Genomic DNA, 27,851 nt, shown 5'->3' with positions numbered 1-27,851 from the left:
ACAGGGATTTTCTGCATTGTGGTTTTCTTCACCATTCAGTAGCTCTATATTTTTAATACTGACTTCCTAGTAGAAATACAAAAAGTTAAGTATGAAATTATCATAAGCTCAAAAAACAAAATCCACAACAGAATGCTCAACTAGCAATGAACTGCTTAGTAAACCTTCATACAATGACATAATGATCCAATGTGAGATATGACAATTTTCATTTTAATGAAGATTTTTTTTTGTATTTTTTAAAAAAAGCCATTACAATTATTTGTACTTGCCAAGGGGCAGGTTTTGGGGAGGTAGGAAAGCTGGAGACAATGGTGGTGGGATTGTTGTTGGAATATTAAATGGCATAAATAACTATATTTAAGCAATTCTGTAAACTATGATGTTTAAAATTAAGAAATTTGGTAAAAAAAAAAGAATTAAAAATTCCTCAAGAATCATTAGTTATCTGGTTTCATGCTTTCCTGGAATTAAATAACAATAGTTCAACTTCCCACTGATTTTATAGTCTAAAAAAACCCCTCAATTTGTCTTAAGTTGAACAAGCTTAATTTGAGTTTGAGTTGCTTGTAACTTCATAGTAAATCAATTATGTCATTAAATTACAGATGAGTCTGTCTGTATCTGAATATTAAAAATCATAAAATAGAATTCGAACCAGACCATATACTCACCAGCAATGAATGAGAGTTTATTTTTTACTCATCCCTGATAATACTAGTTTTTGCTAGTTTTTTATGTATGCTAATCTCATATAGATGTTATGAGATGTTTTGATACCTTATTTTGATTTTCATTTGTATTTTCTAACAAAAAGTGCTAATTACTTTTTCATTGGTAATTTATATGTCTTTTTTTGTAAAAATGTCTATTTATGTTCTCTTGAGATTACTCGTAAAAAGTAAAACTATCTGAATGAATTGTTCCACTTCCTTGCAATACCCCCCCAAAAAAAGAAAAACCTACACAGAAACAAGGATCCAAAATATATGCATCTCTATGTTAATTTCAGTGCTTTTTAACATGGCTATATTAGTAGCTAGGATATGGACAAAAACAAATTGTCAATGACAAATGATAAAAGTTATGGTATATATGCACATTGGAACTCAGCTAGAATAAAAAATTAAACCATGCAGATTATTGAACCTGAAGGGAATAATAGAGTCAGAGGGAGAAAGATATATACAAGATGGTCTCACTTGGAGCTTGAGCTATGGCGCAGCATAAAGGCTTTTACCTTGCACACAGCTGACTCAGGTTGACTTCAGTTCAATCCCCAGCATCCAATATAGTCCCCCAAGCCAAGATCGATTTCTGAGCCCATAGCCAGGAGTAACCCCTGAAAGTCACCGAGTGTGGCTAAAAAACAACAACAACAACAACAAGATGATCTCACTTATCTGTGGTATATTAAGTAGCAAAACAGGCAGCTGCAGTTTTTAAGGTGGGAAATATCCTTGTCCCCGGACTATTGAAATAAGAATGTCAAGAATGGAAGGGATGAAAAAAAGAGTCAGTCTGACTAGTGGTAACATAGGGGCATTGACCTGGTGCTTAGACAGTTTGGTAGTGTATATGTGAGGTTCCTACATATAAAAAACATATAAGATCCAATACTATGCCAAAAATGTGTCCAAACTATAATTAAATATATAAAGTGAGATTGATAAGGAGGAAAAGTAGAGGATGGGATGGAATCTTAGCTCATTGTAGAGGTATGCTGAAATTATGGTGAGTCTGAAGTTAGAACATTGGATGTCTTAAATTCCATTATTAGCACTATCATAAATTATGGCACCTAAATAAAATATTTAAGACATTATAAAATATTATAAAGAATGATTTATTTCCCCTGAACAGGAAATTAATATTAAAAATATGAGAAGAAAGCAACTCACTTTTGAATGAATTATGAAAAGCAACACCTGCCCCACCTCCCCTTTTTTCTTTTTTTCTTTTAATTTTATTTATATTCTAGATAAGCGCTCCTGCCTTTTTCTTAGAAACAGAGAATTTGAATCACTTTGTTGTCTCATATTTCTGTCTAGAATTCTACAAATTGAGAAAAAAAAATGTGGGTGGTGTCAGGAGCGTAGTGGTCTCAGGAGCATTGAGTGGAACAAAAAAAGATCAGATCTAAATACTCAAGTGAAAGTCAATGACAACAGAATCAAGAGACCCAAACTATAACATGCTAAACACAAAATGGACCTGTTATACTGGTAGTCCAGAGGGCTAAGGGTGGAGGTATGGGATGAATGCTGGGAACTATGATGGAGAGAGGTCAACAATGGTGGTGGGAATGGCCCTAATTCACTGTCACTAAAGGCCTGGAATACAACTGTGAAAGACTTGTAATTCACAATGGTCTCAATAAAAAATTTAAAAAAAAAATAAAAATAAAAAGGTTAATTATTTTCTTTATACAAAGTATTTGCTGGGGCCAGAGCGGTAGTGCTAGAGTTAAGGCATCTGCCTTGCAAGCACTAGCCTAGGATGGACAGCGGTTCCATCTCCTAGTGTCCCATATGGTTCCCCCAAGCCAGGGGTGATTTCTGGGCTCATAGCCAGGAGTAACCCCTGATGTCAAATGGGTGTGGCCCAAAAAAGCAAAAGAAAAAGTATTTGCTTATGTTTGAAAATTAAATTTTTATTTAAAAATAATTTATAAAATAAATCACTATTATTGTTAGTATTATTTTGATTTGGTGTCACACTCAGTAATGTTCAGGGATTACTCCACACTTTGTGCTTGGGATCACACTTGACAGTATTTGGGGACCATATGTGATACCAAGAATCAGCTAAGATTGTTTTCATGCAAGGCAAGTACCTTAATGCCTATACTGTCTTTCTGGCCAGCAACTTATTTTTAAATAACACTAGCTTCCCAGGGCACTACAAATTTGTTCTGTGTACATATGCAGGATATATACCAAAGTGGTCAATATTCCAGAAAAAAAAAGGGAAAAAGACCGTAAATATAAAATGCTGAATTTATTATAAAAATACATTTATGTATGGTCTATTTAAAATAAAAATTCTTCAACATAGGGCTTAAAATCTATAAGAATTAGAAGCTATACACAAGGCTGTATTACAAAACATAGATTAACCTCTTAGATATAAGGTAAGTCTGTAAAATGATCATTAAAGATGAAAAGTAACTTAAGGTCGAAGCAGTAATGCAGTGGTAGGGTGTTTGCCTTGCACGTGTCTGACCTAGGATGGACTTCGATTTGATACCCTGGTGTCCCCTATGATCCCCTAAGTCAGGAGTGTTTTTTGAATGCAGAGCCTGGAGTAACCCCTGAGGGTCACTGGGTGTGACCCACATCCCCCCCAAAAAAGATGAAAAGTAACTTTTATGAAGAAAAATTTTATGACCAGTGAGTTTACTGGTGCCTGCAGAGAAAAATCACCAGTTTGTTTAGCTACAGGGAATCTAAGATGTCTACACACATATACTAGAAAAAAATCTTAGCAAATATACAAAGAACATTACAAAAATTACTATAAGGATAATAAGGATATTGAGTTTAAATGAGACTGTTTGAAGTGTTTCTATGGAAGAACAGAGCTAGTTTTAAATATGCACTGAAAGTGAAGTAGAATCATTGAAAAGCTATAGCATTATCAGATTATTTATTCTCAAAATATAAAATGAATTAACCTAGATGAGAGCAGATAAATTTAATTTAGAAAATTAATAAGCAATTGTAGATTTTTTCTAAATGATATGTAGACTGTTTCTGTGTAAATAAAATTTGATATATTTGAAGATACTCACTAGCTTATATAGGTGTTAATTTAGATACTAAAAGCAATTAGAGATATTTAAAGTACAGCTCTTTATAGATTCAAATACATACTTTATATCATTTTAATCAAATGTTAAAATAAATGTTTTATTTTATAGCTTCTAATCCTTACCTGGCAGAATCATGTTTATAAAACTCATTTTTATAAGAAATTCAGCATTTTATATTTATTGTCTTTATTTCCTTTTTGTTTTTGCCTTTTCTTTCGCTGGAGTGTGTGGGCACATGCCCTGTGATGCTCAGGGCTTACTTCTGTGCTCAGAGATAATTACTGGCAGGGCTCAGGAGACCTTATCAGTGCTCAGTATTCTAACATGGTTCAGACATTTGCAAGGCAAGCATTTTCCTGCTGTACTATCTTCATGACACCAATCTCTTTTTTCTTTAAACATTTATTTCAGTTTAGAGGCTACACTGAATTTACAATGTTTACATCTGGCTCTCTATTCTGGTATAATTCCTGGTGAGGATTGGGGAACCACATTTGGTGACACAGATAGAACCTGAAACACCTTCTATAAGGCAAATGCCCTACTTGCAGAACTCTCTTTGTTCTAGTTAGTTAGAGTAACCAGGTTTTCATTCTATTCAGGATAATTCTTCTTTGCTGGTGCTGGTCACTCATTGGACGGGAAGTACCTTTGAATTGAAGCGCCTTTTGGATTGGTTCCTTACCATATCTGTGTGGTCTTTCGCTTCCCAAAAAAGACATCATGTCTCTGGGAGAAACTGCTTTTTTTCCCCTTTCCACTGCTGGGTTGACTGCTGTTATCTTAGCCTGCTGGCTTGTGGTGGAAGTTCCCAAACCTGTTTTATCTCCCTAACTGTGAATGGTTTAATTCCTGTGTTGGTATTACTTCCAAAACCCAACTCTCCCCAATCCCTTGAGATTGGGGCATGAAAATTCCCCTTCACCTGTTTTTAAATTTCTGCTGCTTATCATATTGCTGATAGGCTACTCTACAGAAGAACTTAAAAGATGGGGTTTTCACAGACTGATGTGAAAAGCTGAAAACAGGCAGATAATAAATCTAAACTCCAAGGAAAAAAGAATATTGTTTCATGTCACAGGTTTACTAAGAAATAGAGATACCCACAAAATAGTGTCTAGTATAAAGACTTTCCTGACCACTAGTGAAGATATTTAGAATGCCTGTGAGTTAATTTTTTTTTGTTGTTTTGGTCACACCCAGCAGCATTCAGGGGTTACTCCTGGTTCTATGCTCAGAATTCGCTCCTGGCAGGCTCTGGGGACCATATGGAATGCTGGGATTCGAAGGGCTGTCTTTCTGCACACAAGGCAAACACCTTACCGTGCTATCTCTATGGCCCCGAGTTATTCTATTTTATGTAAATTCTTTAGGAGAACTTCACAATTGAAAATAATGCAGACCAAGATTTAAGGACAAGAAAATTTAGGTATGAGTATTTTAGGTACCATGCTAAAGAATGTAGCAGTATGAATATCTTCAAACTAGGCATTGTTGTGAATTTGGAACTCTTAGGCCCAGGAAGTTAGAGGCTATTATTAGATGACTATTATCAAGTATCACCATATCAACAACTGACTTTTATTAGAAGATGAGATGTTCTTTCAAGTATGAGAGATCATATTGCTGTAGTTTGTATTTTACAGGTAGTATGATAAGAAGTTAATAGTTTTTAGGAAACACAACTATGATAACCATGAATGATTAAGAAAAAAATTGATTGACTTTGTTTTGAATCTGCCTGTTTTTTCCCACTACCTAATAAAACCTATGTTTTTTGATGAGAACCAACACTCTTATTCTCCAGAAACTTGCCCTATGCTCACTCTGTGGGAAATGTAAATTTAATCTAATCAAGTCATCTTAATCTCACCTCCTCTAAAAAGGTATCCACTTAAAAATAGATGCTGGAATGACTAGAATGAGAAATAACAGATAAGAGAATACCCAGTTAGGAAAAACTTAGAAAGGGAAGAAACACACACACACACACAAACACAACACACACATCAGGCAGAATTAGGGAGAGCTATAAACTCAGATAAAAGACAGAACATGATGGAGTTCTTCAGTTTAAACAGATGGCAGAACATGGCAGGTTTCTTAAGCCCAGACAAGGTACTAGTCACAATACTGAGTCTCACTTTCATGGTACTTAGTTTCATCCCCATGTATGTGGCTGTTGCCCGAGACTTAAGGAAAGCTGGGACTAGAAGAAAAAATTAGGGTGATGTTTTATAGAGTCCCGAAACAGGTTATGGAACAGAAGCACCAGCAAGGAGACATAGGTAATAGGGTTTCTCTTATCTAGACAGATTATAGATAAGGAAAGCTGAGAGCAAGAATGGCATAGGGACAAGACCCAATCGTCATATATTGAAGGTAACCAGGACATGGTAATGGAGACTAGGCAGAGAGATGAGATCAATGACCTTGAACTTGAGGAACCTGGGATTATCTATATCTATTTGAACTGTATACTAAACTAACATCTTAAGCATCTGAGTTTGTAAGTAAATCTTGCATACAATTCTCACGAACTCACTAGAGCAAGAAAAATCTACTTTTGTGTTAATACAGCTAATACTAAAAATAGTTGTTTTCAAATTTGATTTCAATTATTCCTAAGGCAATAATTATCACCTCTAGGTCAAACATACATTAACAAGTTAAATATTTGTTTCTTGAAAGATATTTTTTGTCTACAATTGCACTTATTTGTAAGAAAATATCACTTCTTGGTCTCAGGAACATTGAGTGAAAAAAAAAAAAAAGCCAGATCTAAATATCCAAGCCAAAGTCACTGACCGAAAATTGAATCAAGAGACTCGAACTACAACAAGCTAAACACAAAATGAACCTGTTATACTAGCAGCCTAAAGGGGCAAAAGGTGGAAGTATGGGGTGCATGTTGGAACTATGGTGGGGGGAGGTCAACACTGGTGGTGGGAATGGCCCTAATTCACTGCCACAATATGCCTGAAATACAACTGTGAAAGATTGTAATTCACAATGGCCTCAATAAAAAAATTAAAAAGAAAAAAATATCACTTCTGTAATATATATAACAGTACTAAAATGAGTAATCTTATCTGAAACTAAAGCAAGGGTGGCGAACAAGTTCAACACAAAGAGCCAAAATCTTAAACTGTGAGAGTCAGAGAGCCACACCTCGCAGTGACCTGCCAAAGCATCTAATTAGATCTAATTAGATCTAATTAGATCTAATTAGATGCCAAAAGCATCTAATTTTTAACAATAATATATTAAACACATATTGCATTTTGCCATTTTGAGTGAGGGTAAAAATCCTGTTCGCCACCTCTGAACTAAAGGATGTTAAATTGTTAGATAACTGCTATTTTTATCATGAAGTTTGTTCTTGAGCTATACTATTGATATTGGAGTAAGGAAGAGTGTTACTCTTGGCTCGGTGATGAAAATCCTCAGGGTTAGTACTTCTTCCCTATATGATCTCTCTGCTTATTAATTTTAATGAACTTATTCAGTCCAGGATTAATAAAGTCACTTCAATGTTATCTCCCCTTTGGAGCTAGGGATCAAATAGTACAAAGACTATTTGATAGCATGATTTTGGTGTCTTAGCTAGTTACAGTACTGTTGTCATCAGTGAAAGTGTGGGTTTAAAGAATACTATGAGGAATCATGTCTTTTCTCAAAGGATGCCAGAAAAAAAAAAGGTTAATTTTCCCAGAAGCTTAATTATCTAGCAATTAGAGGGACCATTTTTCTATATAAAAAACTTCACCTAATAACCATGCTAGTAGTCTTAAAAGACAACCTTTGCAGTTACTACATCAATATTTAGGAATTGTTCCAATCCTTAAATCCTGATGCCCTAGGTAAGGATCTTGTGACTATGGAGAATAAAATGAAGACAATAGAAATGATAATAATGACTAGTCTTCTTGAATTAACCTCTAGTGTAAACTTCAGAGAACAGCCGCTGTTTACACAAATTCTGTTGAGTAAACAAATTGAAGAATAAAATTTCAACTGTTTAGAATACACTGATCCAGAGCTAAGTGATGTTTATTTGTTATGGTTAAGGTTGATCTGAATATTGCAGGGTGAGGTCATGCTACCTGTAGGTATCAGTAGTTTTTCTTCTCTTCTTGGAATTGAGGACAGAACTTTTTCTCTCAAGTCTTCTTATGTTACCTTAATAATACCCTGTTTACTTTCTTTAGGCTTTTATTCCTTTGACTAATTCTAAATTGTAGGGAAAATTATGTGCATGCTTTTGCCCCAATGACTATTAGATAGGATTTGACAGTGATCATTCATATCCACCACTGAGGAAAGCAGATGTCTTCAGAGATTTATCAGTTCCACAGATGGTTATTAAATGGATATTGTTTTGGGAAGAAGCCATATGTGGTAAGTCAGTTTACATATTAACCAATTATGGTATTGTTATAATTTGTTAGAGGCAATGTATTTATTCAAATTAGACTAATAAAATTAATTTAAATATTAGTTTACCAAAAAAATGGTGTATCAATGTGTTATTAAGGAAATAATTACAATGTCAAATGATTGAACTGAAGTACATAAAAAAAAACTGCCATTCCTCCTCCTCCTCCTCCTCCTCCTCCTCCTCTTCCTTCTTCTTCTTCTTCTTCTTCTTCTTCTTCTTCTTCTTCTTCTTCTTCTTTTCATATTCTTCTTTCTTCTTTTTTCTTCTTCCTTCTTTTCTTCTTTCTTCTTTTCTTCTACTTCTTCTTCTTCTTCTACTTCTTTTCTTCTTTTCTTTCTCTTCTTCTTCTTCTTCTTTCTTCTTCTTCTTCTCTTCTTCTTCTTCTTCTTCTTCTTCTTCTTTCTTCTTCTTCTTCTTCTTCTTCTTCTTCTTCTTCTTCTTCTCTTCTCTTCTTCTTTTCTTTTCTTCTTCTTCTTCTTTTCTTCTTTCTTCTTCTTCTTCTTCTTCTTCTTCTTTTCTTCTTCTTCTTCAGTTTTGGGTCGTACCTGCCAGCACTCAGGGGATACTCCTCGCTCTATGCTCAGAAATCGCTCCTGGCAGGTTAGGGATCCATATAAGATACCGGGATTTGAACCACTGTCCTTCTGCATGCAAGGCAAACACCCTACCTCCATGTTATCTCTTCAGCTCCTGTCATTTCTTATTTTTTTCCTGTCATTTATTCTTAAATAACTAATGTATTCATCTAGCAATCAATAAGATGAGGAAGGGGGAGGGTGGGAGAGAGAGAGAGAGTGACTATAAGAAGGAGAAAGAAAAGTGTTAAGATAGTAGTAAATTGAAGTATATTAGTAAATAAGAAAAGAATCACCAGAGCCCCCAAACTAAACAAATCAACTAAGCTATGATGTGAATAAAAAATAAAAAGTGAGGCCAGAGAGATAGCATGGAGTTAAGGCATTTGCCTTGCATGCAAAAGGACAGTGGTTCGAATCCCGGCATCCCCATGGTTTCCACAGCCTGCTGGGGGTGATTTCTGAGTGTAGAGCCAGGAGTAACTCCTAAGCACTGCTGGGTGTGACCCAAAAACCAAAAACCAAAAAAAAAAAAAAAAAAAAAAAAAGAAAAGCCAAAAAACCAAAGCATATTGTTGTAAGTTATTGAAGGTGTAAAGATCTTTGCCATGTGGCATTTTTTTAATAGCTAGTACACACAACTGTTCTCAGAGCTCTCTATACTCTCGGATCGCTCACTATGGGTGTTGCTTGGTGAACCATATGGTTGCCCAGTATTGAAACCTAATTAGGTGCATAGAAGGCAAGTGTCTTACTCATTTTGTTATCTTTCTGACTTTTGAGTAAGGTGATTTCTAAGTGAAAGTATTTTCCCTAAGTACAATAAACAAAACTGTAAGATTAAAGAGAAACATAAATTTAAACAAAAATTAAAAAAATACATGATATTTACATTATTTGTTTTATTTTGTGGTCATATCTGGCAGTGCTCAGGGGAGTAACTTAGGGCTCTGTGCTCAGGGATCACTCCTGGTGGTGCTTGGGGAAACCATATGAGGTGCATGCTATTGAACCTGGTTGACTATATGCAGGGCAAGCACCCTATCCACCATGTTATTGTTCCAGCTCTTCACTACATGTTTTGTTTGGGTGCCACATCTGGTAGTACTCAGTACAGTACTTACTCCTGTGTCTGCCACTCCTGGCAATGTTTTGGGGACAATATGTAGTGCCAGGGCTTGAAACATTGGAAGGCTAAATGCAAAGCATGCTTCCTGCTATTTTACAGTCTGTTTGGCCCTGCATCTTTTACTTAAATTTATATATAATTTCCTATTATTAAGTATTATATATGTTTGTCACTTTGATTTTCTTCTTGACAATAAAATATTTAGTTATGATTTCTTCTCCATGTTTGTAACTTGTAAGAAATAAGAGATACTCTCTGATTGTGCTTTTGTTTTTGCATCACACCTAACTGTATTCAGGACTTATTTCTAAGTCTATGCTAAAGGATCTCTCCTGGCAATGTTGGGGGACCAGCTGGGAAGACAGGGATCAAACTGGGATCTGCTGTATATGCAAGGCAAGTGCTTTAAACCCTGTACCTTCTCTTCTGCACCTCTTTGATTTTATTAAAATACATCATCTTTTAAAATAATTTACCATTTTACTTCCTTTTCCCTCTCTACCATTTTTTGCCTATGTGGGTTGTTGCATGAGTTGGTTTTGTATATATGGCTGTATTGCTTACACTCAGTTTTGATGTTAGTCAGGGATCTTATGTGCTGGTTAGGGTGCTTTTATCCATTTAGTTGTAGTGTGCTAGAGATTATACTCTCATTGAAGCACTAGAGATTCCAAACCAACCATTGTGTTCAACGTATGAAAGATACTGGAATTCTAACTTGCAGTTGCATTTGCAAAGAAGACACACTAAACTATATGGGCACCAAACTTTTATTTATTTTTGTAAGGGTCATACCCAAGGTCTACCCCTGTGATGCTTAAATACATAGTGTGGGCTGTATGGAAATCTGTTCTGGCCAATGATGCAGAGCTACTAAACTCTAATAATGATGGGGGCCATCGAGGCTACATAAAATCATACTTAAAGGACTGTTGAATTGAAATCAAAGTCATGCTTGTGAAACAAAATGCTTTCCAATTGAGTTATAATTTCCAGTACCCCCCCCCTTTTTTTGGTTTTTGGGCCACACCTGGCAGTGCTCAGAGGTTACTCCTAGCTATCTGCTCAGAAATAGCTTCTGGCAGGCACAGGGGACTATGTGGGACGCCAGGATTCTAACCAACCACCTTAGGTCCTGGGTCGGCTGCTTGCAAGGCAAACGCCACTGTGCTAACTCTCCGGCCCACTAGCCCCACATTTTATTTTTAAGTTAAGTTTGAGGTTTGGAAAAAATTAAAAAGAAATAGAGATGTCCTGTGTACTATTTTAAAAAGAATAAAATAAATTAATTTAAATCATATTTCAAGCCCAGGTTTTACTTAGAATTTAACCTTAGTTTTAAGCATCCTATGTATTTGTTTTTTAATTTTTGTTTGTATACTTTTGGGCTTTACCCAGTGCTTAGGGTTTACTCCTAGTTCTGTGCTCAGAAAGTATACCTGGTAGTTTGGGGGTGGAGGGAGCATAGGGGATGCTGTGGATCAAATTCCCTTTGGCTGTATGTAAGGCAAATACCATCTACACTATATCTCTGGCTCTGGATTCGATATCTTTAAAAAAAATGATAGCAATACATAGGTCCATCTTTTACTAACACACAGAATATTTTTACATAAAATTTCTGTGCATTTCCTGATTATCCATATCTTTCCCAGTCCAGGAAACCACTGACATTATCAATGCCTTTAAAATGTCATTTTTGTTTTAAAATGTCATATTGTTATAAAGTTGAAATAATAGACTAAGTAGACATTTCAGATCGCCTTTTTTTTCTCTTTTTTTATTTAAACACCTTGATTACCTACATGATTGTGTTTGGGTTTCAGTCATGTAAAGAACACCACCCATCACCAGTGCAACATTTCCATAACCAATGTCCCAAGATCGCCTTTTTACATGTTAAAATATATTTTTAAGGTTTATACCATTTTTTCTATGTGTATAGAGATCTTTTCTTTTAAGTCGAATAATATTTCATCATTTGGATGTACCATAATTTACTCACACATTCACCTAATAAAGTGCATCTTACTTCCAATTTTTGATCATTATAAATCAACATACAATAAACATCTAAATGCAAGATTTTGCAGAAATAAATTTCCCCTTGTTTGGGTAGCCACTAAGCAGCATGACTGAAATTCTGAGGTTAAAATTGTGTTAGATTTGATAAGAAACAATGAAACTGTTCTCTAAGTCAACTATTCCACTTTCATTGAGAGTTCTTGTTGCCCATTTCCTCACTTATAGTTGGTATTATTGGCTACCAGTATTTTGGTCAATCTAATAAAAATTATTTAGTATTTTTAATACTGTAGGTCTAACAGAAAACTGTAATATTTACAAAAGAAAGAGGTGGGTCTGGGAGGTAGTAAAGCAGTTAAGTACAGCATGAACCCAGCCTAGATTCAACTCATTGAGTCATATAATATCCCCAAGTACTGTGTAGAGGTAGTAGAATACTTCAGAACTTGCTAGGGCATTACTAACACCAGAGACCCTGAGCAGTATCTTATCCTTGTGTCCTTGTGAGAACCAATGACTTGGTTGTTTGAGAATTACCAGGGCCTTTTTCAGCCTAGGACCCATTCTCTACTGACTTCCATTAAATATAAAAAAATTAAAATAAAGATGCAGTATATTACTAAATAATAGGGGCACCCTATTATAGCCTATAGTCAAAATGTAAAAATTAAAACATACATTTCCAAGGCTCATATTCATATTCTAATTTCTGAAACAAATTCAATGTTACCTTGAAGGAAAAAGTTGTGAACATCTTAAAGTTTGGTAAAGGTCAGAAGGTAGCTATCAGACAGCTCTCTTTTGGCCTTCAGGGATGGGATATAGAATATATCACAGAGCACTGTGATAAGTACTTCAGTCTAGTTAAATCTGAACAATCAAAAGAGGTATTATTTTCATTAAAATATTGTGAGATTTATATCATTAATGTTCATTCCTTTTTTTTCAATGTGGCTATTATCATTGCCTATTTGTTGAGGCAATGCAAAAGGTCATTGTAGAATTCAAAATAAAAGTAATAACTTTCTATAATATAAAATATGTTCTCAATAGAGAGAAAAAACTGGAAGACAGACATGGAATGGAGAAAGGGTCCTGCAATTCAGGTGAGTCTAGGATGGATATTCAGGTAAAATTTAGTAGAGGATTCTGACAAAGATAATGAGAATTTAGAAAATATTGTATTAGAAAAATTGAATGGGAAACTTATAAAGGAGAAATAAAACCTGAACATAGTTCCATATAAAGACTATGGCAGCTTATTTTTCAAATTGTGATATAATTTTATAATCTAAACGTTTATAGTCCAATGCAATGGTTTTATAGAAATGATTCTTTGTAAGTGTGAGTTATAGCATAAAATGTAAGCTATCTCATGCCTGGATTTATGCTGATTATAGCTTGAAATGTTAATATTTTATTTATATCAAATTAAATAAAATATAATCTTAAATTTATTGTTATTCTTTCTTTTCTGCTTACTCTAATGAAACATAAAAAGATCTTCATCTCAAATTACACTTCTACTAGAACCAGATAATTTCGAGTGAGTCTAATGGTTTTGTTTATTTTTAGGAATTCACAATGTGGGTCAACATCAGTGCACCCCCCTTTCTACTAACAGGCTTTCCAGGCCTGGAGATATTTCATCCTTGGATTTCCATTGCTTTCTTTGTCATCTATGTCTCCATACTCCTTGGCAATGGCACTCTCCTCTTCCTTATCAAAGAAGACCACACTCTCCATGGACCTATGTATTACTTTCTAGCTATCTTAGCGGCCACAGACCTAGGAGTGACTTTGACAACAATGCCCACAGTACTTGGTGTCCTGTGGCTTAATCACAGGAATATCAGCCATGGAGCCTGCTTCTTTCAGGCTTATCTCATTCATTCACTTTCAATTGTGGAGTCTGGAGTCTTGCTTATCATGGCCTATGATCGCTTCATTGCTATCTGCAATCCCCTGAGATATACCTCCATTCTCACAAATGATAAAGTGATTAAGATAGGTCTAGGAGTTATAATGAGAGGATTTATACTTATTGTTCCCATAATCATTACCCTCCCACAATTTCCCTACTGCCGATCACATGTTCTCTCCCATGCCTTCTGCCTGCATCAGGATGTGATTAAACTGGCTTGTGCAGACATCACCTTTAACAGACTCTATCCGATAGTTTTGGTTTCAGTAACTGGTTTCTTGGATTCTGTACTTATCCTTATTTCTTATATTCTAATCCTAAAGACTGTTTTGGGAATTGCTTCTGGTAAGGAACAAGTTAAGGCTCTCAATACATGTGTCTCCCATATTAGTTGTGTTCTGGTTTTTTATGTCACTGTGACAGGACTGACCCTCATTCATAGATTTGGCAAATATGTGCCACATATAGTACATATTATAATGAGTTATGTCTATTTCCTTTTCCCACCATTTATGAATCCAATAATATATAGTATTAAGACCAAGCAAATACGAAATGGGATAAAACATCTTTTCAATAGAATTGGAACCTGATCCATTTATCTTGGGAATTTCTTGGCAGAATTGACCATAAAATGTTAATGAGTGCAAAATTTAAAGTACTAGCATTTCTGTCACTTAAAAGCACAGAATTCTTGCTCTAAAGCTGAGACCTTTACTCCATTAAATTCCCATTAATTTGAACCTCTGTTGTTGCTTGAATTTATTCTTAATAGTAAGAAGAATATTCTGATTCTGCCATAGTATATGCTGCCATTGCATTGTATATACTGGCAATATCCCTGCTTATAATGGCTGCCTAGTCAATGGTACTCAAATGATTGCAAATTCTATCAAAATACAAAGAACAGAGATACTTTAGAAGTTCAGCATGAGGCTAACAAGATTGTACAGCAAATAAGGTTCTTGTTTTGCACTGTCAACCTGCTGTAATCCCCAGCACCATAGATAGTCCCTGAGTCCTGCTAGGAGTAACTGCTGTGGCCCAGCTTACCACTCCCTCACACTTATAATGAGTTCATTGTTATTGTGTAAAAAACAGTTAAGAAAATTACTCTGTGCCTGATACTGCATCAAAGGAGATGACAATTATCAGACATTATGTTCCATGATTCCAGAGTGGGTCAAATTTTATATAGGCAAGATATTAAGACTAGAAGAGGTCTTAATGCCTCAAACAACCATGGCAAAAAAAAATCTCAGATTTTAACAGGTGCCAGCATAGTTGTATGTCCACCAAAGATAAGACGAATAGTTGAAGGTATCTTTTATATAATGGGAAGAGATCTCTGAATCACCAATAACACAATAAAGTTCTAGTTCTTAGACAATTGTGTTTTTCATACAATTCATAAAATATATATGCTAATGAAACTGAGATAATAGTCATAGAAGCATTCCAATAATTCTTTTGCAGAGGCAACTTTTTTTTGTGGCTCATGGGAAGGGATAATAAACTGCTTTTGAGAAATGCTATACATTTTTTCCTTACTTTTGTTTGTTTACTTTTTAACTAGGCTCAATGGTTATTCCTAGTTCAAACCATTTGAGCTAGGCTCAAAGGTTATTCCTGACTTTGCACTCAAATATATAGGGGACCAGATAGGATATTGAGGATTGAGCTTCGGTTTGTCACATTTAAGGAAAATGTGTGCTACTTGCTGTACCACCTCTCAGGCTCTGATTACATGGGCCCAAGACATTATCTTCAAACAAAGTTCACTTCATGTTTCTCATACATTCTATTTCTTGCAGTATCAATATAGCCAGAAAGTATATTTGTAATATAAAGAAAATTTTATTATTTTAATTAAGATATAAGAAGGGATAGGGAAACTAATCATATTAAGGAAAAATGATAAAAAAAATTTTTGTCAGGGCTGGAGCAGTGGCGCTAGAGGTAAGGCATCTGCCTTACAAGCACTAGCCTCGGACTGACTGGTTGGGTCCTCTGGCATTCCATATGGTCCCCCTATGCCAGGGGTGATTTCTGAAAGCATAACCAGGAATAACACTTGAGCGTCAATGGTTGTGGCCCAGAAACCAAAAAAAAAATATATATATTTTTTTGTCAAAAGAAAGTATAGTAATTTGATTAACAATTGGCCCAGTATGTTTTTTTTTTTTGGTTATACATTTGAGAAAGTTCATGTCTTCATATATTATCATTATCTCTAAGATTATTATTTTTTCACTTTTTCCTTTAGTTTCTGAGTCATGCCTGGTGGTTCTCAAGGGTTCCTCCTGGCTCTGCTCTTAGAAATAACTCCGGGAAGGCTCAGGGGACCATATGGGATGTCAGGGATTGAACTTAGGTTGTCTGTGTGCAAGGCAAATGCTATCCATACCCACTGTGCTATTGCTCAGGCCCCTTGAGATAATTTTCTATAACCAGTAATCATGCAAAGAATTTTACTTTTATGTTGAGTTATCGGCAAAACAATGATTGAACTCATTAACTAAAATTTTAAGTTTTTCTATTAAATTTATGAGAATGAGGCCTGAGTGGTAGCACAGTGGTAGGGTGTTTGCCTTGCATGTGGCTGACCTAGGACAGATGTGTGTTTGATCCCCAGCATCCCATATGGTTCCCAGACCAGGAGTGATATCTGAGAGCAGACCCAGGAGTAACCCCAGAGTGTAGCTGGATGTGCCCCAAAACAACAAAAACAAAAAAAAGTTTCCTATTGTATTTATGAGAATAAAAGAAGTGATATATTGTAATTTAGCTTATAATTTATAGGTAACAAAAATTAAAATAAAGAAAAATGATACATTGAAAATATTAAGTTAACATGAAAAGAGTCAAGTGTAACTTAATAAAAGCCTTTGATAAATTTAAATCTGAAAATTATCAAAAATAATGAATAGATAAGATAACTCCATATTTATAATAACTATTTAAAGAAAGTGTAATATATTTTGATCCCAGTTTAATCCTTGGCATCCCATATGGTCCCCGAATCTTCCAGGACTGATTTCTGAGTGCAGGGCCAGGAGTAACGCTTGAATGCTGCTTGGTGTAACCCCCAAAACAAAATAAAGTAATATATTTCAAATATCCTAGAAATATATGTGCTAAAACTCTAAGCAATCTAAGATAGCATTAATAGATATACAGTTGCCAATCAATTTCAGTTATTATATCATTAGATTATTGTATAAAATTTATTCTTTTACAACATATAATTTTCCTTGGAAAAACTTTTACAACATATACTTTTCCTTGGAAAAACTGGAAAAAAACATTTATGGGCATGGTTACAGCTTCCAGGCTTCCTGAAAGAAGAGAGACATGTGGGGTGAGGCTTGCACTAGCTCCCAAAAATCCTGGTGATATCAGCCCCCAAACTGATATACCAGAAGTGTGGTTAGAGTGGTGTCCCAGAAGGGAATTATAGAGGTTCAGTGTTGAGGCAGAACTATTGGGGAGGGGCCGGGAAGGTGGCGCTAGAGGTAAGGTGTCTGCCTTGCAAGCGCTAGCGTAGGATGGACCGCGGTTCTATCCCCCGGCGTCCCATATGGTCCCCCCAAGCCAGGGGCGATTTCTGAGTGCATAGCCAGGAGTAACCCCTGAGCGTCAAACGGGTGTGGCCCAAAAACCAAGAACAAAAAAAAAGAACTATGGGGGAAATGATGGTTCTGGGTGATGGAGGCTACAAGTGTGGCTTCAGCAGGGTGGGGGCTTGGCCAACCCTCTTCTCCAGAGATAGCTAGCTTTGTGCTGTGTGGACTACTATAACCATAATCTTTTACAGAGCAGTTTATATCTTGTTTGAGAAAAAAGTGAGTCTATGGAGCTGGAATGATTCAAGCATGAAGAATGTTTATGAGTATGGCTACAATTCACCTAAGTTTTCAATGCTAATTAGTTTATATTTGATTTTATAATTTTATTCATTCCTGTTTTTGTATAACACCTGGCAGTTCTCAATGCTTACTCCTGATTATGGACTCTTGAGACTGGGTAAGGAACTCAAGACAAAACACATGGAAAGCAAGTGCCCTACTTGCTGTCCTATTTCTCGGGCTCCTTGGCACCTTTTATTTTAACTATAATAAGTTAGTATTTTTATTAACGCAATTTAGAGCAAGTTGACTAAAAATTATGATGCAAAATGACATCAGGCAGTGGTGGGTGAGAATGGAAACTGGGGACACTGATAGAGAGAAGAGTGCACTTCCAGTTGTTGGAAATGGTTGTTGTTGGAAGGAACTCAATCATAAGTTATTTTCTAGTTCACTGTGATGAAATAAAAATAGGCTTAAAATAAGTTAAAACATTATAAATAATAAAAATTTAAGCAAAATTAGTTTAAGTAAAATGTTAGAGATTTTCCATTTATGTTGTTTACAAATAAAGAGGCACCTATGAATCAGAACTGTTTTTTCTAATAATAAAATAAAATAAATAAAATAAAAAGGAAAGATATAAATGTTGAAATTCAGATTTTCTAGGACTAACAGATTTTGGAGACATATATTCTGAGAGTAACTGGTATCCTCTTACTCTTTGAGTTAGGTCAATAGGAGGACATATATGAATGGGTTTGTTTAGTGTTGATTCTGAGTATCTTAGATTCATCTAAACAAGCCCTAGCATCCCAAAATTAGTAATAGTTGAGTTTCTAGCTTTTCCTATCATATTCTTGAGGAAGCATGAATAGTTTGAGGACATTGACTCAAAGACTCACAAAAAAAAAAAAAAAAAAAAAAAAAAGAATAGAGAAATGAAAGAATCTCCCAAGTGGCTAGAAAGGTAAAACTCTAGGGAGATAATTTCTCTAGATGTACTCTCTAACCTCAGCTCTTAAGCTCTTCAACCATTTTTTAAGAAGTGCCTAGCTAATTTCTCAAATAAGATAAGATAAGGAACTTGGAGCAACAACACTGTGAGGTGGACGAGTACTAGGAGCAGAACTTGAAGAGTCCGTTCCCTTTTTGATGTTGAATGAAGTCAATAGAAGATAATAGAGATTGGCCAGGGATCTGCATAGCTGGATTTATTCCACTGGTGAGCATCACATTAGCACTGAAATTGAACAACTTTCTCAAGGCAGATCAGAAGACTTTATGCAAGATTCAAATATAACCATCAGAAAACTGAATACTGAATATTTTAGTCAAAGTGTGACTGTGACATTTTTTTACTCTACTATTTCTTATGATAGAAAATTATAACTTGTTGAAATTCCATAAAATATTGGTACTCAGTTTTAAAAATTACTTGTTTCTGTTATAGTCTAGCATTTTCATAACCATGTGATCTAATATTTTAAAAATAATTTATATATTAATTTAAAATATTTTAATTGAGAAAAATTTGACCATTAGCCCATTATCATTGATGACTTGTAAAATGATACAAATTTTATCATTGTATTATAATAACAATCAATAAAATCTAGAAATATATTCTTTAAGATAATTATAAAACCATATCTATAAAGTAATTATTTTATGCATAGAGATTATGTATGAAGCTATTGAGTTATATTCATACAAAGGTAGCACAAACTAAAAATTCTGGATTTCTGGATATATATTCATAATTTTTATATATTTGCTTATATCACCTATGGACATAACATGTGGTCCAATAATAGTGGTGCCCCTTTTTTACTAACTGGGTTCCCAGGTCTGGAAGAACTTCATCCCTGGATTTCCATCCCCTTCTTTGCTGTCTATGTCTCTGTTCTTCTTGGCAATGGCACACTCCTCTATCTCATCAAAGAAGACCACAGTCTACATGAACCTATGTACTATTTCCTTGCTATGCTAGCAGGCTCAGATTTGATGGTGACACTAATCACAATGCCAAGTGTGATGAGTGTCTTGTGGATAAATTACCGGAAAATTAGTCATGGAGCCTGCTTCTTGCAGGCCTACACTATTCACTCCCTTTCCATTGTGGAATCTGGTATCTTGTTTGCCATGGCCTATGACCGTTTTGTTGCCATTCGCACCCCACTGAGATACAGCTCCATTCTTACCAATTCCAGAGTGATGAAGATTGGACTGGGAGTACTAATAAGGGGCTTTTTGTCCCTTGTACCCCCAATTCTGCCACTCTTTTGGTTTCCATATTGTCAGTCACATGTTCTTTCTCATGCTTTTTGCCTTCACCAAGATGTCATGAAACTTGCTTGTGCTGATATTACTTTTAATCGTATATACCCAATTTTTTTGGTTGCTGTTACTTTCTTCCTAGATGCTCTGATTATTCTTTTCTCCTATATCCTAATCCTTAAAACAGTTATGTGTATTGCCTCTGGAGAGGAGAGATCTAAAGCCCTTAATACTTGTATCTCCCATATCAGTTGTGTTCTAGTCTTTTACATCACTGTGATTGGCCTGACTTTTATTCACAGGTTTGGGAAACATGCACCACATACAGTTCGCATTAGCATGAGCTATATTTACTTTCTCTTTCCCCCATTAATGAACCCCATTATATACAGCATTAAGACTAAACAGATTAAAAAAAGCATTATTCGCCTGTTTTCTGTACACAGGAGGGCTTAAGGTTTAACTATAGATTTTTGAGGACCCAAGGATTTTTTTCTTTTCCCATTATCAGAAGAGCAGCCTACTTTTATAACCAGTCTCTTTCCTCTTCTCTTCTCTTCTCTTCTCTTCTCTTCTCTTCTCTTCTCTTCTCTTCTCTTCTCTTCTCTTCTCTTCTCTTCTCTTCTCTTCTCTTCTCTTCTCTTCTCTTCTCTTCTCTTCTCTTCTCTTCTCTTCTCTTCTCTTCTCTTCTCTTCTCTTTTCTTCCCTTCTCTTGTTTCTCTTCTCTTCTTGAGGTGTCATTCTTTTAACTCAATGCAATCATATACATATGTATATGTATACATATATATGTATTCATATATATGTGTATGTATATATATATATATATATATATAGGCCACACCCAGTGGCGCTCAGGAGTTATTCCTGGCTTTACACTTAGAAATTGCTCCTGGCTTGGGGGGACCATATGGGATGCTGGGGATCAAACCTGTGTCTGTCCTGGGTCAGCCTCAGCTGTGTGAAAGGCATATGCCCTACTGCTGTGTTACCACTCCTGCCCTACAATCATATCTTTTATAGGATTAATTTCACAACTCCACTGAACATATATCCACTAGAATATTATTATACCTTAATTAAGATTTGGGATAGAAATCTATAGATACAAAAGTTTGGAAAGAGGAAAGCAGAATTTATAATGTCATACCATAGACTTTGAGAAGAGATTAAAATTAGTGCATCAAGGGCCAGAGTGGTGGAGCAAGAGGTAAGGCAAGGTCTTGCAAGCACTAGCATAGGACAGACCGTGATTTCATCCCCTGCCATCCCAGATGGTCCCCCCAAGCCAGGAGCAATTTTGAGCACATAGCCAGAAGTAACTCCTGAGAGTCAAATGGGTGTGCCCCCCAAAAAAAATTAGTCCATCAAAATAAATTGAAATGGTATTAATTTATTTGTGTAAAGGTGCTACTTGATATAAATTAGTACTCCATATTCTAAGATTATTTATAGAAAATAGCTAAATGCTTTGTATTAAAATTTACAAGATTATATGTTTTGAATTTAATAAAGTAAAACATTTTTTAAAAAGTTGTGGATGGAGCAGAAGTCTTCCATACACCACAGAAGCACCAAGGGGAGAGTAAATAAACCTGAAAGGAGTCTATAGTTAATCTCATGAAAATATACTTCAAGGGTGGAGAAACCCTGTATCTCTTAGGCCAAGGGAATTCCTTTTTGAATAACCCCAATAATTACTGTGCCTGTGCAGGAAGGAAGAAAAAAAGAAAAAAAAAAGGCAAAAAGCACAAAACAATTTTTTTTATTTATTTAACTAGTTTTTGTCGAGTTCTTTGTTTTGGTGGGGTTATTGAAGTTGTTGTCTCCATTTATATTTATTAATATATTTTTCTTCTTTTCTTTTCTTACTTTATGTGCTCTGCCATGTTTTTTTTTTATCTCAAGATCATGGTTTTTATGTGGTGCTTATCTTTATTGTTGGAGTACTCACTGGATATTTTATTTGACACTTCTTTTTGTACTGTTGTGGTGTTTCACCTTCTTTTTCCCCTTCATCTCTCAAACCTAGGATGAGAGCCTCTAGAAGGACTCCGCCCATTTTCGGCGCATTTGATTTTTTCCCCAATTTATTACTTTTCTTCAAACAAACTATATAACTTGAACTATCTAGTCCAGCCTCCCAGTTAGAGGGGCCTCCCAATTATAAGGGAGGTACCAAGACCAAACAGGTGTAATACCACTAAGTAGTAAGCTAGGTACAGAGGGGACCACTTATTTAGCAACCCCCGGGGGTGAAGGAAGAGAATATGGGAGGTAGGACGGGAACAGAGATGAAGGGAGGACAATTCGGTGATGGGAATTCCCTTGATTTTATGTTATATGTACCTAAAATATTATTGTCAATGATATGTAAAGAACTATGCTTAAAATAAAAATTATATTAAAAAAGTTGTGCACTAATGGAACAGGTTTCTATCAATACAAATATCTCAGTAGAAAAAGCAGCTGGTGTATTGCTACATTTTGAAAACCCAGACAAAATATTTTAGTAACTTACTGATCTGGCTAACTAACTAGCTAACTAATTCTTATGAAAAAAATTAATGAATGTTTCGTATGCCAGTTAAAATCCTTTGTAGATGGGGATCTTGCATTTGTAATTTTATTTTTACTGTTCCTTTTAGAAACAGTCAGTGGTTTGTATTTACTTGATACAATCTCTTCTAATTCTACCTCAGGTAAAAATAAGCACAATGAGTTATAATCCTTTTGCTCGCCACCACGTGGGTCTAGGATGAGTGACGTCTCTTTCAAAATATTAGTTTTGCTGTGCCACTTTGTGCAATGGAACACGTCTTCATTCCCTTTTCAGAGAAATACCAATGTTTAGCGCGCGTGCTCTCTCCTCTCTCACTAACTCCCTCTCGCTCTAGCTCTCTAGCTCCCTCTTTTTCTCCCTCTCCAGCCCTTCGGGATCACGGTGCATGTATGTATCTGGTGGGGGAAACGTGAACTTGGATACTACTGGACGAACTAGAGGAAAGTAGAACGCAGCTTTGGGTCTCACCACTAGAGGGAAAGCAATGTCCATGTACCCAATGAATGACAGGATGGGTTGAATCTCGTCTCCTGGAAACTCTGAAATTTGGGGGCTTTCACCTGAAGTGAGTAACCTCACCTCACAAAAACAAGACACCTGGGTGCTTCACTCAACTTTTTCCTCAGTTATATCTCTTGAGAAAGTGTTGACAGTCTATTTCTAATAATAAAGCAAGGTTAAGAAAAAAAAATCACCTTACATTTTCATAAGGTCACAAATCTTAAGAAAATTTAGTAATTTTTGGTTCATGACTACAGAAACAATAATATTATATTCCATTAATGTATTAAAATTTGATATTTTTGTTTGCTTGTTTTCCGGAGCCACTCCTGGCAGTATCCAATGCTCATTCCTGGCCTCTGTTATCATGGATTATTCTTGGTGGGTTTCAGTGAATTATTAAAATAAATATAGGCCTGATTCTATCATCCACAACTGAGCAAAAAGTTTCCTGGCACCATAAAAAGTCCTTGAGGTGTGAAAGGAGCATGTAAAGAACCTGTAGTTATTCCCATGACAGTATGCTTCAAGGGCAGAGAAACCCTGTATCTTTTAGGCCACGGAAATTTCCTTTCTAATTTCCCCCAGATTTACTGTACCTATGCAAACAAACAAACAAATCAAAAACTCCTTGCCACACCAGCCTCCTTTCTTTTTTTTTCTATTCTTTTTTTCTCAGAGTTATTGTTTGGTTGTTGTATTTGTTGCTGTGGTGCTTTTTAGTAGTTGCTGGTTTTGGTCTTTTGTTTGATTTTTGTTTCTTTCCTGTTTTGTTTATTTTGTTATTGTTGGTTTTTGTTTATTGCATTTTTTTATTTTTTGTTATGTGGATCTTCTATAGTTCCCTTTCTTCTTTTTAAATTGATATTTATAATCTCTAGATGGATTCCTCCTGGTTTTTTGTTGTTCTTTGCTTGTTTTTTGTTTTTTTTTTGTTGTTTGTTTTTTCCTTTTCTTCTTTTCCTTTTTTCAAACAGAACCACATAACTTGAATCATCTTGTTCTGTCTCATAAGTTGAGGAGGAAAAAATGGATGGTACAAGAACTAAACAGTCATATGAACATTGAGTAGAAATAAAAATGATCAGACTTAAACACCAAACCCAAAGTCAATAATAATAGAATCAATACCCATCTTCAACAAACTAAACACAGAGGGGACCAGTAATACTAGCAGTTTGGGGGGGGACAAAGGAGGAGGATGCTGGTAACAGGGGTGGAGACAGGACAACACTGGTGGTGGGAATACCACTGATTCAATGTCACTATATACTTTAAATATTATTGTGAAAGTTTTTTAGTTCATGTTGGTCACAATTAAAATTATATTAGAAAAGAAAATACCCTCATAAAAATATATATATTTCTTGAGAAATTAGGAAAGAAATATTGACTCTCTTTCTCTAATCTGTTTCTTTTTATTTCCTTCCATTGATTTATTTATCTCTCTTGCCCTGATATGTAAAAAGTAAGTAAAAAGATTCACACCAGACATCTCAGAATGATTTCTGCTAGGGAGATAAGTGAGATTATGAAGGTAGTTTTACTAAGGGAACTTTTCATTTTTATTTATTTACTTTTTATTGCTGTCATGTTCTATAATATAAATACATTTTATAACTACAATTTTGGATATATTCTTGGGTATTTGAATTATACTAAATTCATTTAGATAAGATGTGTAATAACTATACTAGTGCATATAAAACCTAGAGCAGCAATAATATCTATAGGGTACTTAACTATATATCAAAAGGTACTGCTTATATGGTTCTTGAAGCTTGGAACTATAAGTTAAATATGAATCACATCACTGAGCTCTATATGTAAATTTTATACCTACATGTAGATATTATATGTACAATAATACATTTTATGATCATAAGTTCATATAAAATACCTCTATAGTAGCTCTCTCTTGCTCTTGTTCTTTCTTTATATATGTGTATGTTCCAAAGACTCCATTAAAACTTTCTCATTTCTGATTTTATATGCCTCTTTATACATGTGACAATATACTTAATATTTAGTAATATTTGTCAGAGCATTATTTTTAAAATTCAAAAAATTGACTATACAATGATTAGTTATGCTTTCCTGTTTATCAGACGGAATTGCACATCCATCATTAAAATACTTAGTAATGCTTTTTCTTGACTATAATGTATCATGTAGAAGAAAATTGGATATATTGGATATTTATTGCATTACAATAATTTGGTTAGTTTAATAGCATTTATATTATTAATAGAAAGTTGAGGTTTAGAGATGGCATTTTCTATTTTCTAATCATTTAGAGGCTTTCTCTTGAATTTACTACTACACAACTTCCTCAGATTTTAACAAAACTTATCACAAATTTCTATAAACACTAGTCATTATTAAATTCAATCTTTGTGAATATATGTAAGAAATACATGTGCACACATTCTTAGTTGATCACCAAACCCAAAGTTAATGACAACAGAATAGATACCCAATCTACAACAGGCTGTAAAGTAGAGATCAGTTACATTAGTATTCTGGGGAGTAAAGGAGGGAGATGTGGGACACATGCTGGGAACAGGGGTGGAAGGAGGACAACACTGGTGGTGGGAATGCCCCTCATTCATTGTCACTATATACCATAAATAATTCTGTGAAAGATTTGTAATGCAAATCTTTGGTCACAATAAAAATTTATTTAAAAAAAAGTAGAAAAATCAAGAGACAGAATTTCCCAATGATGTCTTAATTATTATACAAAGTCAAGCATATGTACTTGGGAAGAAGGGAAATATGCGTAACTTTTTTGTAGGGTAAGGCAAGGTTGACCTTGCCATCATTTTTAGAGCAGAGTAAACTTTGTATTATTAAGACACGAAAAGAGTGCCAGAGAGATAGCACAGCAGCAGGGTGTTTGCCTTGCCTGCAGCCATTCAGGACAGATGGTGGTTTGAATCCCGGCATCCCAGATGGTCCCCCATGTCTGCCAGGAGAGACTTTTGAGCACAGAGCCAGGAGTAACCCCTGAGCACTGCCAGTGTGACCCCCCAAAAAAAAGAAAACAAAAAACAAACAAAAGAACACAAAAGAGAGCATGAAGTGAACAAATTAATGGATGGTTTTTATTTTTTAATTGAGGGAAAATAGTCATAGTTTAGGTTTATGAACTTTGAGCTCCTATTCTCTCTCCCACTATCATTCATTTAGGTTAAAAATGATCGACTGTTTCTCAGTCCTAGGCTGACTCATGGTAAGGCCAGTCTTAGGACGCTGTAAGGATTCTGATAGCACTATCTACAGGGACAGGACCCAGGAGTAGCATCTCCCACCCAACCTCTCAGCAAGGTTTGCTTATTTACATATTTAAAGGATGTTTTTATTTTGAAACAAATGTTCAGTATCCTACCCAGTCCTGGTGCGACATGGAAACTATCAAAAATATTTCAGATTCTGTCTGCTAATTTGCTCAGAATAGGTAAATTAATGAGTCAAATACATAAATTCAAGTGACTGGATAGCATTTTAGGAGGTTTAGTTCTAGCCTGTATAAATAATGTTAGACAAATTATATCTTGTTGCAAAGGCCCTGTTCTTAATAATGGTTCAGTTTGTTATTCTGTAAACAGCAGGTTAAAGTAAATGGTCCTTCTTCAAAAATAGAATTCCTGCTAATTAAATATATATAAAAAATTAAATCCTAAACTGATTATGTTATTGAATCCAGTATTCAACTAGCAAAACATTTCTAGGTTTCTTTCTCCCATCAATAAAATTATTTTACTACAACCAGAGGATACCAGTTGTGTGTATGTAAGTGGGTATATCTTTGTATGTGTTGTAGTGTGTGTGTGTGGGTGGATGTACCTATATCTTTTGTGCAGTGGATCAGTGTTTTGGCTCATTTGTGGAATAAAGACTTTTTCATTTTATTTTTATATATATCCATGAAATAACATGACAAACATCCCCCCTATTTAGACACCTCCATAACCTCCTTTGGAGAACTCAAAACCCTTTGTTTCAGGGAAATATGTCTAAGGTACATGTTAGTCCATAAGACAGCACATACTGCTGCCTTTGTCTACAGTAAGTTTTGAGAAAGTACACAGGATCTGAAGATGTCTGGAAACTCAGAAGTTCTCAGAAACTGTATATTTTAAGTAATCTCATTTGTAAAATAGACTTTTAACATGTGAACAATTGCTGTGACATTGAATGAATTAATGAAAGCAAAGAATGTGAAAAAAATACCTTATATAATTTCAAGTAGTCTAAAAAAGTTGCTGAATTTATATATTATATTGAAATCATTCTTTTGTATTATGTGCTAGGTACCAAAACTATTCTATTATGTACTTTGAATCAGTTCATCTATAAAATTAACTGCAAATGAGTTATATTGAAGATTTATTTATTCAGCAGTTTCCATATTAATTTGCTTGCTTAGCTTATATAATTTATTTTTCTTCTGGGATCAAGAAATAGTACATAAAAAGTGCAAAAAAAAAAAGAAATAGTATACAGATTGTGGAGCAGTGCGGTTAGAGTAGAGAAGGAACCATTATGACAATAATAATTGAAACTGATCACTCTGGACAAGAACTGGATGAAGAATGGAGATAAAGTGATATTCTTAGTAATCCTTCATTAACATGGTGTCTAAAATGAAGAAAGACAGTCAGAGAGAGATAGAAAGATAAAATACCTGCCGCAGAGACAGGCAGAGAAAGTTTAGAGGGAAACTGGGAACACTAGTGGTGGGAAAT

The 27,851-nt window shown here is 35.0% G+C and overlaps 2 protein-coding genes across 2 annotated transcripts; both read left to right on the top strand.

Moving 5' to 3' along the window:
- The first annotated feature begins 13,568 nt into the window (after window positions 1-13,568).
- LOC126018268 (olfactory receptor 51B5-like) lies at window positions 13,569-14,501 on the top strand. The gene has a single exon (XM_049780413.1). It carries the CDS (start codon window positions 13,569-13,571, stop codon window positions 14,499-14,501), a length of 933 nt encoding a protein of 310 aa, XP_049636370.1.
- Window positions 14,502-19,556: 5,055 nt separating this feature from the next.
- Window positions 19,557-20,492, top strand: LOC126018262 (olfactory receptor 51B2-like). Its single transcript, XM_049780406.1, has one exon. The coding sequence runs from the start codon at window positions 19,557-19,559 to the stop codon at window positions 20,490-20,492; it is 936 nt and encodes a 311-aa protein (XP_049636363.1).
- Window positions 20,493-27,851: the final 7,359 nt, after the last annotated feature.

This window comes from Suncus etruscus, chromosome 9, assembly GCF_024139225.1.
Source record: "Suncus etruscus isolate mSunEtr1 chromosome 9, mSunEtr1.pri.cur, whole genome shotgun sequence".
NCBI classification, from domain to species: Eukaryota; Metazoa; Chordata; class Mammalia; order Eulipotyphla; family Soricidae; genus Suncus; species Suncus etruscus.
The sequence above is the reverse complement of the archived record's forward strand: the minus strand, read 5'-3'. Positions and strand labels throughout refer to the sequence as shown.

Coding starts and splice junctions, on each gene's coding strand:
- LOC126018268 (XM_049780413.1), top strand. CDS start 13,569: ATGTGGGTCAACATCAGTGCACCCCCCTTTCTACTAACAGGCTTTCCA.
- LOC126018262 (XM_049780406.1), top strand. CDS start 19,557: ATGTGGTCCAATAATAGTGGTGCCCCTTTTTTACTAACTGGGTTCCCA.